Source organism: Neodiprion lecontei, chromosome 2 (assembly GCF_021901455.1).
Source record: "Neodiprion lecontei isolate iyNeoLeco1 chromosome 2, iyNeoLeco1.1, whole genome shotgun sequence".
Lineage (NCBI taxonomy): Eukaryota > Metazoa > Arthropoda > Insecta > Hymenoptera > Diprionidae > Neodiprion > Neodiprion lecontei.
Genome location: NC_060261.1, coordinates 32,211,281 through 32,230,385, shown reverse-complemented (window position 1 = coordinate 32,230,385; position 19,105 = coordinate 32,211,281). Strand labels below are relative to the sequence as shown.

The window sequence follows — 19,105 nt, the reverse complement described above, 5'->3', positions numbered from 1 at the left end:
TATGAATGCACAGTAGGAGGCAGTAAGAATTGAATTTGACGAAAGTGTGTAAATACATATATAATGTACTTCAATGTTACTGTACAATGTTTGTATAATATCTATATACCTACTTTCTCAATAAAAAACACCCAATTGGAAAATGATTGTAGTGATTACTGCGAGTTACTGGAACCTACTAAAGTGAGTATATTAACGTGAATTCAATTCAATACTTTCCTGTTCGCTGCCCGGTTTCGTTGAAGATTTCATAATAATCAAAATAATTTCGTAGGATTACGTCAAAATTGCTTACGATTTCCGATTGAAATCCTAAATTGTACTAAATCGATAATTATTGCCATTAGTAGCATGTCTCTTGCAAAATTTTACGCTTCTGTACTAACAATTTTCCGAAAAATACTCGATAAAGAATAAAAAAATGTTTTCCCCTTAATATCCCCGTGTTGAGGTAACTTTCATTACACGTTTCATGTAATACCAGCAGTAGGCAGGCATAATCGAAATGTTGATGGTAAACTGATGAATTTACAAAAGGTACGACATTTTAAATCACACAAGAAAAGAAAATAAGAAATATTCAAACTGGATTATCCGTAACCCAAGACTTAGTTCCACTTTGCAACTATGGTATAATTGATGTTGTTTATCTTGATCTGCGGTTTGACTCTGATGCATATCCTGGCCACCAGTCTTCGTAGTTGACCGTAACGTTCGACTCCAAGTTCTGAGGATTCTTGGCCTTACTGACTTCAGTCCCTCCCGAGAGTTATAAATATGCGTGTCTGGTTTTGTGCTGTGATAATCTTTGCGTTCGAATCGGCCGTCATCCTTGGGCAGAAAAATGTCCGCGATGGTTGTACCGGGCAGAAGACTTGCGCGGCGTGTATTAGAACTCTGGGCTGTATCTGGTGTAACATCGAGGTGAGATATGACTTTCGTCAAGTCTTACAGCCATGGGAAAAAATGAATAATTTTCATTGCATCCAAACTTTGTTTGAAGTCCGATCTAACCACGTACAACTTATAGAACTATAATTTAGATCTACACATAACACATCTAGGTGGGTCGCGCATACTTGGATGTGATAAGATCTATTAAGCTCCACACAACTCCACAAATTACAAATCTGGACCAATTTGTATATATTTAGATCTGATTGGATATTTTCATTTTTCACGGGCATTCATTGAATGGTCAACAACCGGATTCTAATGAAAACTTTTTCGGTTTCTCGCTGCCATTTTACCTTGGTTCCACAAGTTTAAGTTTTCTGCCATTCTAACGTAGGATGTCCGGAAAACGAGTGACACGAAATCACGATGTGTGAACGAAAGTCAGCTTGCCGAGGACAGCTTGTGGTGCACGAACGGGAAAAAAGAGAATTACACAAGCCAATTGAACCTAATTGACGACGCGAACTTTTCCTCGGCAAAAAAAGGAAAGAAAGTGGTGCAGCTCCGACCGCAACGTGTCAACTTGAGGCTTCGAAAGGGTGCGTATAAGATATGATCAATTTATGGTTCGGTGTTTTATACTTATGATGTGCAATCTGCAGTACTTGATTAGAGCGTAGTTCCTGAAAATTTGCGCAATTTTAATTTTCATGATGGTACAATATATATCGTACAATTGCAACGACTTACCGTTTCAGGTAAAGAGTACCGTCTCAAGTTGGCGTATAAAAGGGCCAGGGATTATCCAATGGATCTGTATTTCCTTGTCGATTTGTCGATATCGATGGATAAATTTCGAGCTACTCTTTCCAAATTGGGACGCCAGATAGCCCGCAAGCTGAAACACCTCACATCCGACTTCCAGTTGGGATTTGGAAGCTTTATCGACAAAAAAAACTACCCGTCAACCGTCCTATATAACAATTTGTAATGGAGCAGAAACTGAAACTCTTATCTAAGCTTCTCCGTAGGTGAAATAAATAGTTGCTAGATTAATTAAATTTGTTTCAGAACTTTTCCCAAGTCTTACGCTTTTAAACACAGCCTCAACCTGACAAAAAATCTCAAAGAATTCGAGGTAAGTAACTATTGGGTAAAGTCCCAATTTGGTACGGGTGTAACTAGATGAAATAGAGGCAGCGTTAACTGCAGCCAGTACTCCATTTTTAATTACATTTATCGAATGTTGGATTTCTCTCTCGTACTGTAGATACATGCAATTATTAAATTAATCACAAAAAAAACCCTGAAGAAAATATCAACAGACACTTTTATCATTCGATTATTCGAGAATCAAATTCTACAATGCTCAAAACTGTAAAAATAAAATTTTCTACGCATTCGTGGCCACGATTTTATATGTGATTGATGTAATCGCTGATGGATCAATCTATGGCCGCATACGGTACCATAACGTGACCAACAACGGTAAATCCACTTCGTAGGAGCAAAATTTTTTGATCGTAATCGAGATAATCTATTTAGAAAGTAGGTGATCCTGGCCCTGATGTAGGCATTAATGATATCCCCGAGAGCGGTTTCGATGGTATCATGCAATCCATCGTTTGTAGAGAACAGATTGGTTGGCGATCAGAAGCCCGAAATCTTCTTATTCACGCAAGTGACGCACTCCCTCACATCGCTGGTGACGGTAAGGTGCGTAGTTTTCAAGTCAACTCTCTGAAAATTTGTTGAACGGGACCAGTTTTGTAAGATAATTATTGCTGATTAGATCGGAGGATTGCCTGAACCTAATGACGAGCAGTGCCATCTGGATGAATCAGGGTATTATACACATGCGGAACTTCAAGACTTTCCCTCCATTGGCCAGGTGAATCATGACGTAATGTGGTATTTGGATTTCAAGTTTAAACAAGAAAATAATTTATGTGTTCGATAGATAAATCACCAGGCTGCTAACAACTCCGTGAACATACTTTTTCTGGTATTTCGCTCTCAAGATGAGGAGGTCTATAAAGGGATAACACGCGTGATTAAGGGTTCCACAGTTCGAACTGTTGGTAGTAACTTTGACAACGTTCTACAAGTAATCAGGCAGGAATACGAGGTTCGCAGGCTCCTCTATTAAATATTTCGTGGTAATTTCAAAACATTCGATCTCACGATCGGCCACTTTTCAGAGTTTAGTCGAATCTGTCACGATGACAAGTCGGACATCTTCGAACGTCATTGACGTTCAGTTTCTTTCGAAGTGTTCGGGCAAGGAGGAGAACTTGCGAGATAAATGCGACAACATTCGCCTTAACGATACCGTCGAATTTGTAGCCGAAATAAAGGTCAGATATCACGTCGATTCTTTCATTTTTGCGAAAGCTAAACGCCGATCACTTGTTTCTAGGCAATAACCTGCCCGGAGCGAGAAGAAGATTGGCATCAGACCATCGAAATTCGGCCACAAGGAATCAACGAAAAACTTATCGTTAACGTTGAGCTTCTGTGCGGCTGCGAATGCTCGAAGGACAAGCCTAAGGTATAATGTGTTAAAGAGGTGCAAATATCGAAGTCCACGTGTCACAAACGCAAAAAAGCTGAACAGCTTCATTCTATATCTAATTCTGAACAAAAACATTCCAACGCATTTTCATTCGACGCAGAAATAAAGAAATGGCACGAATTTAAGGAATTCACTATTGCGATTTCGAAGAATTTACGCCAATTCTTTATTTCTGCTTCTAAGGAAAATGCGCTGACGCGTATTTATTAAGCATTATACATAGGATGAGGCTGTTGAGCCCTTTTTGCGTTTCAGATACGTGGACTTTGATATTTGAAGATACATACGTCAACGTCGAAAAGTTAAATTTCACTGCACGGCTTAAGGCCACTGAAAGTGTAACAGTCGTGCTGGTTTGGTAAATTACGTAACTTATGAAAATTCTTCCAAGGCCGCATTGAATCTTCAACGTACGGATGATTTCTGAAGCAAATTCATTTCTCCCCTACAAATTTCTCCCGATTCTCACAGAACTCAGAAGCTTCGCGTTGCCGAAGTCACGAGAAATTTGATTGCGGTGTTTGCACGTACGACGGGGATTTCTTCGGGAAAAACTGCCCGAGCAAGAAGGACGAAGACGAGGAGGAGGCGGAAAAGCTGACGCAGGCCTGTCGGGCGAGCAACGCGTCCGAGGTTCTGTGCAGTGATCAGGGACGATGCATATACGGCAAGTGCTGCTGCTTCTCGGAAAACATTAAGGGCACATTTTGCGAGTGCGACGACAACTCTTGCCGACGATCCAACGACGGCCTGGTGAGTCGACGAGTCGCTTTGCGAGTCACGTTGTGCGAAACGGATACTGAAAAGTCGCGTCGATTTCAGATGTGCGGAGGGCACGGGACATGCGATTGCGGAAAGTGTACCTGCTACTATGGATGGGGCGGAAAAGCATGCGAATTGGAAACTGACACGTCTTCGTGTCTCCCGCCGGTCAAAAATGCCAAGGCTTGCAGCGGCGCCGGGGAGTGCAAAGACGGAAAGTGCGTGTGCGACAAGGAAAAGAAGAGGCACGGAGAATTCTGCGAGGAATGCCCGGTGCGTTCGTCTTACTGTTCGCACGCGCTTGGATTTTGGCAATCGCGTAACCGGGAGCGAAAAATTCATAAAGTTTCTTCTATTTCAGTCGTGCCCGAGTCAGAAGTGCGACGAGCTCAAAGACTGCGTTGAGTGTGTTGTGCATAAAGCCGGCAGTATCCACACGAAATCCCCGGATTGTGATGGTTGCGGTAAATACAATATTAAAAAGGCAAGTACGTCGAACACGATCTTCGGAAAGATTTTTTACATCGAACCTGCGTGCAGTCTGCTGTACATGATTCAATTTGTGCAGCAGGCTGGACGAAATAGAATTCACAACACGAGCACCTCGAATCCGTAGAATCGAAAGGGAAAAAATCCAGATTATTTACTGCAGAAGGTCGATTCTCTTTGATTTTAGGTTGACGCGATTGAGAAAAACGCTGACGAGAAAAACCCAGAAGAACACTATTGCCAAATTCCGGCCGGTGACGGATCCACGTTCGTTTTTACATACTTTTACAACGGCAAGGATATTCATGTAAATGCGGAAAAGGATAAAAAGTATCCCCTGATCGATGATTTCGTTGGTAGGAATTCTCAGACCGAGACTTGTTTATATCGACCGGTTCTTCCGTTCGACGTCGTTATCGAATCGGTGAAATGATTGTTTTTTTCTCGCAGCTGTGACTCTCGCCGTGATGGCTGTTACTTTGTTACTGGGATTGCTGACTATCCTGGCATGGAAGGTGGCAACGCATGTCCACGACAAGAGAGAGTTCCAGAAATTCGAGAAAGAGCGTGCGAATCCAAAATGGGGTCAGGTATGGAAACGCTATTTCGATTAAAATCTAGAAACAAATTTTATTGTTCAATCGTTAATGTAAATTTTACATCATCCTCTCTTTTGCCGCAGACTCGAAATCCACTCTACGTTGATGCAGTGACAACTTTCCAAAACCCCACCTTCAGCTCTCTTCGCGAAGCCGATGAATTTTAGAATGCTTCAAACCCTTGCTCATATTTCCGTCATACAGAATACGTAACTTATCTTTTAGGTCTGTCCAATTATTATAAATCCTTTTAGCTTCTTAACATATAGTGATAAGCCATTTGTCTTTCCGAATCAAGTTGTCGTATCACTATTCAAACAATTGAGCGCTTAACGGTGTTTTGAGTACAGGAATTTAGCATCATGAACCTACTAAATATTCTACTATAATAGGTTGGAGTACAAATAATTTCGGTCAACTATCTTCGCCGGATGATAAATTAGTTTTATTGTAGGTAAATTTTTTTCTTCTTTTCTTATATGTATACCTGTCTCATATTACATGAAATCTCCTCTATCGTGAATAGTACCAGGGATCCATAATCGGATAAACCTGTGGTTCTTCAGTATGCAGAACTAGCCCAATTCAGTTAATCATTGTATATTTCGCTATTACAATTAAAAACACATTACAACTATTATATGTTATAACCGTAATAAGAATACTAAAAATTTGTCAATGACCAAATTTATCAACCATAATAAACATACTAGTTTTCATACCTACCTAGGATAATCATTACTCCCTATTCCTCAAAGCAAATATTACTGCTCCAAATTTTCTGAATCTTTACAAAGTTGAGGGGAACTGTGGTTTTGAGAATATAAAATTGATGGGCGTATGAAAAATGTAGTCAAGCATATTTGCACTATATGGAGAAAAAGTGCGCATTGAAGAAACGGCATTACAGGTACCAGGGAAAAAAGACTGTGAACCGCACGAGGAATTCGTAAAAAGTTGAAAATACTCCGTCATTCTGTGGAAAAATAAGTGAAAAGGTGATGTAACAGCCACGAGAAGTTCCCCCACTACATTGTAACGAACTGGGCGTTACAAAATAAATTAAACAAGTTCGTGAGCTTATGAAGCGAATAAACAGTCAGTAAATTAAAAGACGAGGAAAAATGCGTTCATTGGTAAATGCGTGTTATCGATTTAACGTCCGAAACAAGACCATTTTTACAATAATGATGGTTGCCACAGCAACCTTACTCTTCTTTTAGCATATAAAAGCTTTACGCATCTTTTATCTACGATGATTACTGAATCACTGGATAGGGGGGCAAAACGGGTGATTTCACCCTTTGTAACAATATCTTCAATAAACTGTTAATCAACTAATTCATCATGTTATTTTTGGTGTTCAACATGGTCTCGATCAATTAGACTTGATGTAAATGAAAACATACTACGAAGTAGGCTATAAGACGCGGTCACACTAAATAAGGGTATCTCACGAATTGTTTCGGAGACATGAGTTCAACGTAATCAGTGCGTACGGTAAAATAATTCGTGCCTGATGATTTCGCTGGTCGAAAAAGAGGAGGAAGTAAAGCGGGGGGAAAAAAAAAAGTTTCAGTGCAGTAATAACCTTATATACAGATTTTTTTCTCCTGGTTTCTTGTACTCCCGAGAACGTTCCTTTCTTATCTTTACAAGATAAATATAATTCTAGTGGTTTCCGTTCCGACACCAGCTGAGATAAGTAAACGCAATATGTAGTAATATAATTTTTAAACAAACTTAGGCCTGTCCAACATTGCAGAATACGTCGCGCCGTAACGGTGTCGTTTTAATTAGGTTCGTTTCATAAAGTCGGTTAATCTACAGCTGTTCAAACACCCGAAGTACCCACACAGCACTGCGGTGCGTGTTCGAGTAATTCAGAGAGTACCTTAATTATACGGAGATCCTGCGGGAGAGACACGAACCGCGAGTCTAGTGGTGCACTTTTTATGCAGTGCGTGATGCGGGGGATGAAGCTGCGATGCGGAAGGTGAGTTTACACCGCCACAATTACAGTTCACCCCCGTTCAACAGGGCTAATCGTCGTTTACCAAAGCCGCGCTGTGACCCGCGCGCGCGTTATTTAATGAGAATTGCCCGGCTGGAATCCAGCTGCTTTTGCACTTTCGAAATAAAGATAGTTTCAAGTAATACAACGTGGCTATTAGTTATCGAATCAATAATGGCGAGATACTTGTACGTATACAGGTATGTGTGTATGAACGTCTATAACGGTGCACCGGAATCGATGGTTTATCGACGGTGAACCGATAGATGTGGTACGGAGTACCGAACGATCGGTGTTAATTGGCAATTAACGGTTCGCGGCGAACCTTCCTACGGTAGATACATGCACGTAAACACTGACGCAAATAGAAACACTTACTGTCATTCGTTTTCCACTATGTACTATGATGAAAAAAAAAGTTGCCACTTTGCGGTGCAGCTCTGCTGCTCTCTGGCGAGTATTCAATTTTCCAAGTTCCACATCTCCACTTCTCGTCATTCTTTTTCTCTTCGTGTCGTATTTTCCCCTCACATATTGTGCCTCCTTCGAGTCAACCTCGAATTGCCCGGTTAATCATCGACGCTGTCACTAGAAACGAGCTTCTTATTTCTATCGCGATATTTCACCCAGACGGACGTATATTTTACAGCACTGTCGGAAAGTTTTATTTTCATTTATCTTTCATCTGTAATTTTTATTCTCATGTACGGGTTTTCACTTAGGATTTTCATGATCAGTCCGCGCCGTGTATTCTTCTCAATTTTCTTTTATCTCTTTCAGCAACACTCGCCAACATTGCCGACGCTACTGCTGATATAGATGAAAAAAAAATAGCGAAGACAGAAGAAGCCTCCGAGGAATAAAACGAAGAAATACGAGAGATAAAATTAAGCGTTTCTAATCGATTAACGGGAAATGCCAGTCTACTCCGAAACCAAAGCTTTAACGAGCTTGAAATATTATACTTTTCCAATTATTTCAGGAATACTTTTGAAACTAAACTTATTTCCCCGGAGTTGATTTTCTGCCAAGAAATACGTCAAAAATAAGATCAACAGCGTATGGCAAAAATAAGATCTACAGGGTGGTCGGCTTCAATCACCGACTATGAATTACGACTCTTTTTTTCAAGTTTTTGAATTCGTCTTTGATCTGGCCATCGGCTGCTCATATCCGAAACTCGTGTTCTCTATCTAAAATCAGACGTTACTCGCAAAATCTCAAAGATCCCACAATAATCCTACAAAAGATGACCCATACCAATATAAATTTTCCCCTTTGAACCCCACCAAAATTTGTACAAAACTTTCCTTGTATATAATGCTTTTTCGTGTCCGAGATATGTGCCTGAGGAGATTACAATCGACCACCCAGTATACGAGCTATTCGCCGGATTACGAAGGATGCTTTTGTCCGATGTTAGTTTCCGATCGCAAGCTTTCGCTGTTCGCCGTGTCTCTTTAACTTGGTCCGATGGCTCGAACCCTCGTCTCTTCTTCCCCGTTCGCATCGCCCCTCGAAACTTTTTGTTCTTTTATCTTTCGCGGAGCGTCCGCGCCAAGACATCGCCGATTGTGATGCAGCTCGCGTATTTCCGTGCATCGGAAACTAGCAGGTAAGCTTCAAAATACGTCACAGTCTGCATGACTGAGCCTACCCATCCACCCACACAGACACGCAAGGAGGTTCACCTTCCCACTTATACTGCTCTCCGGGGAGCGATAAAACCCCCGGAAAATAATATATCGTAGATGCTTACTTTCGACTATATTTCTACCGGCGAAACACGGTCAACTTTTTTTCACCAGGCATTGCAGGAAGTAACGGTGATGGAATTGCGAGTATTTCGTTTCTAACATCTAATGTTAAAAGGAAAGTATAATACACTTACATCCTGAATCGTCGGATAATATTTGATTCGGCTGCTTTAAAATATCAATGAATCGTAACTGATGAATTTACTCTAAATTGTAGATAAATATTCGGAGAAGAAAAGTTCAACTTGAATGTTTTAGATAGTCAAACTGATTTTCACTCCCCTGTATTCTCACCATTTTTCACAATAATAGCAGGAAAAGAAAGAAATTCTAGCGTCATAAAAAATGTGGCAATGAAATAATATTTGCAGCCAATATCGGCAACAATCGACTATACTATACTATACCGCATACATTTTATAAATGAGAACATATGTAAAGAAGAAAAATGAGCATAAACCGTCTGATCGTAAAGTTCGTATAGCTGTAGGTGTAACCGGCACCTTCGATAAAGCATTCGGTTTCAAATGGGCATCGAGTCTGCACACAGCTTATTCCAGATAGCGGATTTCCCAATTTGACGTTGCAGACGACTTACCTCTAAATCCCATTAAATTGAGACATCGGCGCAGATTTGTCATTCACAATCGATACGGAACGAAAGAGTTTGTTCGAAAATTCAATTTCCCATGGATTAATATACCGGCAATAGAAACCCTTTGTGACGTCTAGATATATAAGTTCGCCTTTCAATGTGAAAATCTACGGACAAAAGGATAGGGCGAAACTACGGACGAGTATTGTATACCTGTAGAGCAAGACTGCGGGGTTTTCCGTATTCGAAAATCCCGTCTATAGACGTCCTAGCTAAGAACGAGCGCGAGTATGCAGCCTTTGTTTAACGTGTGAATTATCCGCCACGGTATGATATTTTTTATAACTTGCGACCGCGTGCTTTGTGAATTCAACGTTTTCATGAATAATTTATTTTAAAAAATGGTGTGTTAATTACATGCAATAAAATACAGAGTCGATCTAATCATATAGATTTATACAAGCATGTGAAAATAACATCAAATTGAGATATTATTCACCGACTCAATATCACAAGTAATAAGTATAAGAAAAAAAAAAAAAACTTTCGTATATACCTACACACACATCTATTTCAGTTAATTTCATACAAAATGGTGTTATGCTACGTAAGAAAAATGAATCTGACTAATTTCATCTTTGAAATATGCAGTTCTAGACTGATCGATCCACTCTTTTTCATTCGGTAATTAACGAAGGTACGGATCAACGAGTGAAATAGACGTTTGACACATTTGTAACCGGCAGTATCGATGGCCGCGCGGTTTCGGGCGCGGCATTCGAAGCCCGAAGCGCCCGACCGAAGGTCGGTTCGAATCCCGGCGCGTTCGAATATCGTACTGATTTCCCCAACCATGTAACGTCACCGATAGAATAATATAAAGCCCAACACAGTCCCAGCTCCTCGTGTACGTTTATAATGGTACATGAAGGCGTTCTTAATAACTGTGAAGATTAAATATGGCTCTGCTCGCTATGTTCGATGGTCACAGATCATGGCCCTTCGTAACACGTCGCAAAGCCACAATTAAAGTTTTTTTTTTTTTCATTTCACTTTATTTTTCAATTGCCATAGATAATAACGACGATCCAAAAGCCGGGATCTTTTTAAAATCGTCGTTGTCAAAAATACACTATAAAAAAACTTTATTCACCAGTCTTATGGAAGTAGTAAATTTTGTTCATTGAATTCGTACGAAACAACTCGACGGATTGGAATAAAATTAGGCTGAAAAAATTATCGAGTATGTAATAATATAAGATATAACACAGAATTTTTTAAATTTCTACATCTTCTAGTTTCAGTTTGCAAAATTGACCATTCCTATACACTCGGTACAACATTGGACGGGTTTTGACGCAATTTGAAACACTAGTTTTCTTCCATTAATATGTATATATATGTATATTCATGAATATTTTCAGATTTTTCAAGCAGCGGGAATCACACCGTCAGATGAGAAGTCAAAACGTTGGTCAGATTATAAGATTGCCAATATCTCGTATTTAGAAAAAAATCATAATATCTGGCGCCCTTCGAATCAGTTACGACTCGGGCAAAAAGACGGGCGTTTTTGTTCATTCGGATTTCTGTTCCGGTAGTTTTGTACCAACGAGTTTATTTCCGCATTATTATACTCAAGCGCAGGTGTATTGTAGATAATACGCATAGAAGTTTAGCAAAGTGGTTTTACTCGGGTGATGAAGAGGGCAAGTTTATTGTGCCTGCATCTCCGCGGTATAAATTGCATCTGACAAGTTGGTAAAGACTTGGAGATGTTTCTGCTATGGTATGGAGCTATTATACCTATGAAGAACCTAATGTACTTGGATAGCCGTCCGAAGATTGCGAACCGTGACTTAAAACAATTCAACTTAACGACGAACCTAAATAACGCTTCGTCCCTTTTTATCCATGTGTTCAGACGATGTACATTTAGGTATATAAATATACATTATACATATACGTGTACCTTTGAAAAATTTCACGCTGCAGTCAACGCGATTCTCATTTTCTCCTCAAATTGCTTTACTTCCATTTCACTTACCACGTTTGCCAACCTATACCTAATACGTATATATGGTATTTATAAGCCAGGCTGCAGGACTTTTATATACCGGGTAAAGCAGGTTCAACATTTTCCATAGTATTAATCAGACAGCGTAATTTTTATTATTGTCGCTACTTTATTGACTTGGAAACACCGGTTTCGAATTAATCCATGTCAAACGTTGTTTTTTCCCAGAATGAAAAATATTGGAGTTTCATGAAATGCCCGTTAGAAGTGTTAATAAACGTTGTACACTTTGCTTGTCACGTTTTTATTTTCCGTACAATAATTCATTTTATTTCGTACTACTTAAGCTTTTAATACGTATTTCTCTTGTTATTTCTTTGTCAAACTTACATCGTCAAAACTTTCTTTTCATTCTCTCGTCTACCACTAATCCATGTATACAAAAAGCCATCAGTTTTTAGGGTGACTTAGCCAAAAATGATCGAGGCAATTATTTTTACCGCAGAGTTGTACAGATTTGAATTAATTACCGAAATAGCAAAGGAAAATCCAAAGCTGAGTATTTATGCTGCCGTGAACCACCCCCTCAATCATAAACACGTGCACCTTTATAATTAAGCACACGATTTTCTGAAATAAAAAAACTACTGTTTCTCCACTTGAACCCATAAAATAAAACGATATTTCGTTTTTTTTTTTTTTTTCTTTCAGAAGAAAGAACCTACTCAATACACCGCGTGATATCAACGAGTAACGAAACGTTAAATGGCAATCGTCGCAAAATCCAGAAATGTTAACCTCGTGTAAGCCCTCTCGTTTCATTTCTGTTCAACAAGCTAATTTTGATCCGGCGTTTTTAAAGTTCCGAATAAACGTCGTTATTTCGGATTTGATAACCATATGCAAGCCAAGGGACGCTCCACTCCGTGAGGCGTTAATTAACAAGCTAGTCGTGAAGCAATGGCGCGGTCAGCGTACAACCGTTATGTAAATTCTTGGGAGTAATTAGTTTGTCGGCAAGAGAACGGTCTCGTTTCTGACCATCAGGGGTAGTTTGAGACGATTCGTCCTTTCAAAGTTGACCTCGGCTTTTCCAGACAGGCATAATAAACTCTTGCAAAGGGTAGAAATTCCCCTGCTGCAGGTCTCTCCTTCACTCAGCCGCCTCCACAACGACAGCCATGTATTCTCTCGCGTGGCTTAACCCCATTCTAACACCGCTATACCTACCATCAGCCACGGTTTAATGCCCTCAGACTCTCTGGAACTCTGCAGGCAACAAAATCCCCGCGGTCTTCAGGGGAAATGGACCTCGGAGAGCTCAGGTTGGACGTTTTCTTGATTAATTTCACAACGCGATTGAACAGTCGGATTGTTCAACGTCTATCTAAGACTCCATTTGTATCGTTCGACTCCCGCCGGAGGCTGCACGGACGTGGAAATTTTATCAATTCCACCGGTGAACGATCCGGTGCAGAGAGCGTTTCTCTCCTGGTTTTTCATCCCTTGGTAGACTTCACTCAACGAGATTGAAAAAAAAAAATACACGCTTCCACTGTTCACGTACAGGACATCAACGCGGCTCATTGCTCCAGGCAATTCATTTTCAGTCGTACTTGGATTCGCGTTTTGTGTTGTTTAAATCGAGCTCAATACTCGAGCACACCTTGAGCGTTCGATATGGAAAGCGTTTTAGACCGGTGCGGGTATGTCCTGGGATTCCAGAAAACAAGTTGTCGATATAAATCATCTTTGCAGAAGTTCTTGCCGGGTTGGGATAGTCGGATAGAATTTAACTGCAAGAAGTTGAACCGCCAATCGGCCTGACAAGGGTTTTTGAGGGTAGTGCAAGAACCGGTGAGCTCGCAATCTTATTCGTCCCTCTGCATCTTTAGCCCTTGCGATATAACGTAATGACAAGCAACGAGATGAAGACGACGCGAAGAAGGGTCCAAGGGATGAAGGCGAGAAAAGAAACTGTTGTAATAAAACCATCGGGTTTAGTACAAGTTTGATCTTTGTGGATCAATAATCCGTTATGTCTCAATTATTTTGATATCACCGCATTTTTTACGGCTTTTAAAACATCACGAGAGTTGGGCGTGAAATCAAGTTTCAGGGAGAGTTGAATTTTCATTTTTAATCGTCGGTTTAATAAATTCGGGATTCCCTTTTTTTTGTTTTTTTGTCATTATGATGCAAAAATTTTGTTCACCAATTAGCGTGTTTTCTTCGCGGACTTGGGTTCCTGCCATGCTCGGAAGGCGCAGCAGGTGTGCGTGCAGCACATTTTTGGCATAGCTGTGTCAAGACTTTGGAGGATTAAAAATAATGATACGATGAGTTTAAGTAAGTCATCAAAATCCGCCGTCCAAGCTGCCGCCGAGGAGGTAAAAGCTCGCTAAATATTCAACAGGATTTTCAAGGCTTACGCGAAACAATTAGGAATTAAGCCGCTGTGATATCGTTGGAATTACATTCGGTAGTTATGTAAAAATCAACTTTATCGCACGGTTTAACAACTTAACCTGACCGTCGCTATAATTAATTACAACTATCCATATACGTGTATAGTATATATCTACTGCTGTAATATTTTACACTTAGTCCCCTGTTTCTTTTTTTTTTTTTTCCCCCGCGTCAGTATATAATCCTTATATAAAGCGAAAATAAATTAACCATCATGCGAACAAAAAGTCCCTTCACCCCACCGCGTTATCCCTGAAATGCCGAAATATTTCACATTGGCTCAGATTTTCCCATCAACGACCGCGGGGAATATTAATGAAATTAAGCCGCGCTATTGGCCCGGCCCTCGACAGCCTGCAGCCTCGCACAATCTCAAACCCCGCGTGAAAAGGGAAAAACAAAAATACCTCTTTTCATATTTTTCACGTTCAAGAGAGAAAGGACTTGTTTGTCCGCCGCAACCGCCGCAGCCTCGCCTCGGGGCGAAACCCTCAGCGCTGTTTCGAGTTTCGAAATTAGCTCCACTAAACCGAGGAGTCATCTTTTACTCAAAAGGGCTTCAACATTTAATGGGGAATTTAATCGTGTACTCCGAAAATCGAGCCTTCACACTTTCGAGCACTCTGCCAACCTCTGCTCACAACCAGCTGTATAAATGTAACGGTTTTTTTTCTCCAGAGCAAACAAGTACACGAAAAAGAGAAGAGGCGAAATGGGAGGGAAAAAATACAGAAAAAAGAAAAATAAAGTTGAAACGAAAGAAAAGTAAAGCGATCCTGACTTTGATACGAAGGTTCTGCAACGAGCTTGCAGGAAAACGATCTGGGTCTCTACCAGAGTTTTCATTCCGGAGAAAAGATTCGCGCAAGCTCAGCATACATGGAAAATACCCGAGCGAAAGGATGCATTCAAACGTTTTCAGCTTTACATACATGTTGTATATTGATAAGGCTTGAAACTATTCTGACTGGAAATTTTACACGCGTCTACGGAGAAAAATCATCGATATTCGTGCAATGAAATGGCGAAAGATTGACTACACTATTCCATTTTATTCTGTTCTGCAAAAATCAGAGACATTTGAAAACGGTTCTGTTATTATTGCTCAAGTTGGAATAATTTTCTACCTATCGAGCTCAACTCTCGCTTCAGAAATTTAACCGTGCAGCACGATGAGTTATGGACAATCTTGCGATTAACATACCTAATTACCGTAAATCGAGGAATATCTCACCGACGACGAAAAGCCTACCACGTCTTGGCAATAGTGCTTTAGCTTTACGGTTTGCAATAGCACTTTTTTACGAGGATATTTTACGGTTGAAATTGTGAGGACCGAGCGCAAAACATAATAGCTAATAAATCTCGACTTTTATTCGTGACATCGATTGTTTTTCCCCCAAACTTTGACTCCCTCCGTCCGGAATCTGCAGGTTCCTCTCGATTTACGAGAAAATGAAACCAATTTCAACACATTGGAAAATATCCCTTATATTACAAAATATCAATTTACGAAACGTATAATACCAAAGATTAATGTGCGAAGAATTTAGTCGTACATTATACGACGGGAAACGATTTGTAAACGGAGGCTTTTGTTGCCGAGTTTCCACGTCTCTGGCGATGAAATAAATCAATTCAATTTGTCGAAATTCAACTGACGCTGTTCCCTGTTTTGACATATTCTTCAAAGAGAAAATTCAAGTCCCTCGTCGCCCGTTGAAGGCAATCGTGTTTTTCGCACAGGTACCGAAGGATATTTAATTGAAGAGAATTAAATCCATAGAAATAATTCGCGAGAGTATCTCCTGCAGCTTTCACAAGATACGGATAAAATTGCTTGTTCTGTATCAGTGATCAGCTTTGAACCGTGAACCGTGTATAATCGAAACGGTGATGAGAACGCGCAGATGCTCGAGACATCCGTATCCGTTTAACCGTGTACCACCACCGGTCGTAAATTTAAAATCAATTTTGTGCTTTCTTGCAGCGTATAACTCTGACCCGCGATTCGTGTATGAGCTAGGCAGCACTTGTATAAAAATATTGTTCAACACCGTAGTTTCGGGTATACAGATGGAAAAAGTGCGTGACAGGTGTCGCGTGCTCCAAAGTGCAGACCAGCCCGAGTAATTGACCACCAGTTTGAGGGGGGTAAATACATTGATATACACTCGCGCGTTAAGAGGGTCCAAAATATTTTTTTTCCCTTACCGAGCATGTTGCGAACCAAGCAAATCCTACGTTAATAATTTATTTCACAACTAATCATTTTTTTTTCATCTCAAATGGTTACAATCCGTATTCGTAGCTTATTCGCAGCTACTACACACATATACCTAAGGCGGACTTACGCTTGGTTCGATTTTGATCTTGATTCTAGTCCAATCGTGGTTTAACCTAAAGGGAAAAATTTCAAAGGTACCTAATTTATTTTAGAATCGACTGAAGTTGAGAATAGTTTAATTAATCTGTTATTAGGTTTAGAATGGCATGTGAAATGTGTTTTAGACAGAGTACAGGATATTTGGAAAGCAGATAAATTATTTATTTGAAAACGTTCTGGATCAAGTTTCAAAACATGCGCAAAGATGTAAAACATTTATCAGGGTTTAACTTGTATGTAGAACTGTGAGATATGAGACTCAATGTCCGAAAGAATGTACGTTTTCAAAAATTTTCAAAAATTTCATCCCAGTTTATTGCTTGAAACAGCAAAGCATGTTATTCTGAAACTCGAAATTTGATTCCGCGTGAAAAAACCATCGCGACGTCTCTGCAAATTTTCTGGGTTCATTAATGGACGTAAAAATTCAAGTTAAAAGTTACCTCACGATTTTGGATTACTAAAATTCGATTGATCACATTACAGAACATTACGGAACATTACGGAACATTACAGCGGCAAGACAAGATGAAGAAAAAACAGGTGCATGAAATATTGTTGCACAGTTTTTCGTTTGACAACTTTGGTAGAGCTGATATAGCCAATCTCTATTTAACGCGATATTTATTCAAGTCGAAGAAATACTTATTAGAAACAACGATATAAATTGGGTTTGAGCAGTGACATTTATACGACGAAAATGATGGAACAAAAATTTTAAAAAAACTGAAGAATCTATAAAAACGTATTACCGTTCCCATTAACTAAACGGGTAATTCATCACTTTGTAAGTGGCTAAAATAGCTAGACGATCCTTAACTAAACGCTCCATTACTTCCGGGTAAATTTTGAAGGATCGGCGCGAGGTTTACTTTGGACATTACACGAATGGTTTGTCGATTACGAGAGCATGATAAGAGCGAGTGGAGAGTCTATGAGCATCCCGGTGTAACAATGTGAGTCTGGCGAAGAAAAAGGTTAAAGGAAAGAGAGTAAAAAAAGAAAAGAAAAATGACCGCGCAGAATCAAAGCATCCCGCCAGAGTAAAAGCATGCCCGATATGAGAAAAGCAATGTAAGGCGTCGGGTGTAGGTGTGATAATGTTTAAAATGCATGCATCCGGTTTCCGTATACTTACATTCCTTGCTTTTCTCCGCGGCGGCGTTGCGCGAGAGGACGAGAAGAAGGCCGACGAGTAGGACGAGCAGAGGGACGATGGCCCCCATTTTCGGACACCCCGACGACGTAGCAGCCATGTTTTAGCGGCCGTCGGGTATAAAGGCGAGCCTGAGCCTGAACCGTGGCATCGGGGGCTCTTCGAGAGCGTTCGATAGCGCGGCACCCCCGGCTTCCTGCATAACCTCAAAAAATCCCCAGGGGGTTCGGCGGCGCCGAGGAACGGCGGCGAGTCGGGTGGACGCGAAATTCGGCCCCCGGGGGTTGCGGTACGGAGATGAGAAAACGGGCCGAGGAACGCCGGGGAACGCGAAGGGGGCGCCAAGAGAAACCTCCCTCTGCAACGGAGACCGGAAGGTGTCTTTTCGAGTACGACGTGCGTACGCTATTGGCATCTGAGAATACGGTTTACACCGCTTTCGGCAGTAAAAAGGCCGCGTGGACTATCGATCCACCCCGAAAGCCGCCCCGAAGGGTTCGAAAGGCGCCACCGTCGCGACGCACGCGCCTCGACGTCCTTCGACCCCTCCGACGGAGCACGGAGGGCCGACGATGATGTTAAGGAAACCTTTGAGTAGCCCTTTCGTCGAGTCTGACACCATGGCCAAACATTCGCCTGCGATGAAGAGTGGCCAATTAATTGCGGTCTGGTTCCTCAAAGAGATGGAGCCGAAAAGCTGGCTTGAATTTCGGTGAAGGGTTTTTTTCGAGTCTTAATCCCTACCGTGTTGGCCCGCGGTTATTCATCGGAAACACAGATGGCACCAGCGGAGAGACAATTTTTTACACGTTGCTGGTGAGTTTTCTTGTGTTTAACAGATTTACCAAAAGACCCCCAATTCGCAGACCTCTATACTTGACGATCTTATCTGATATCTTTTTGGAAATTTAGTTTGAGTGTCTTATTGGATGTTGCAGTCTGAAAATTGTCCCACCATGTTTTTAACTGCATTCTCTGAATACTCCATTCTTCAACATTCTTCGTCTTCGGAATTTTATACATACTGATTCCACGGTTTTCCTTCGAATTACGATTTTTTGCCCCTGAAGAACATGAATTTTCAGATAAGATTGAAGGTTTGTTGCCCGAATCCTCTGTCGTAACTGGACGTTATTTATAAAAAAAATTGTCTCAAGTTTGTCAAAATTAACGGCAGCTTTCGAGGAACCCAGTATTTATACAAAGAATTTTGAAACCCGACTTTTACCTCTTTGGTTATCGGCAGCCGAAATTCTCTTGAAATACTCATGACTGGTAAAATCCATTTGAACATGGAAATCCGGAGTATATTACAGAAAATTTGTGTTAGAAAAAAGATCTCATCCAAACGAGACTGTCAAGAGCGCAACTTCGCATTCAAACCCGTTT

General features: G+C 40.7%; 2 protein-coding genes across 2 annotated transcripts in view; one reads left to right on the top strand and one right to left on the bottom strand.

Annotated features, from left to right (window-relative positions):
- Positions 1-18,227, bottom strand: part of LOC107217004 (laminin subunit alpha-1) — a 167,918-nt gene extending 149,691 nt beyond the window's left edge. Inside the window, exon 1 of the mRNA XM_046732348.1 lies at positions 17,699-18,227. Within this exon, the coding sequence (XP_046588304.1) occupies positions 17,699-17,816 (118 nt within the window). The 5' untranslated portion in view covers positions 17,817-18,227. The remainder of the gene's footprint in view (positions 1-17,698) is intronic.
- LOC107217003 (integrin beta-PS) lies at positions 731-6,047 on the top strand. The gene is made up of 15 exons (XM_015654352.2): positions 731-924; positions 1,292-1,496; positions 1,656-1,884; positions 1,969-2,035; positions 2,443-2,613; positions 2,690-2,788; positions 2,858-3,025; positions 3,099-3,254; positions 3,317-3,448; positions 3,944-4,225; positions 4,295-4,507; positions 4,596-4,718; positions 4,911-5,079; positions 5,174-5,313; positions 5,406-6,047. Exons 1-15 carry the CDS (start codon positions 778-780, stop codon positions 5,487-5,489), a joined length of 2,385 nt encoding a protein of 794 aa, XP_015509838.2. The 5' UTR covers positions 731-777; the 3' UTR covers positions 5,490-6,047.
- Positions 18,228-19,105: the final 878 nt, after the last annotated feature.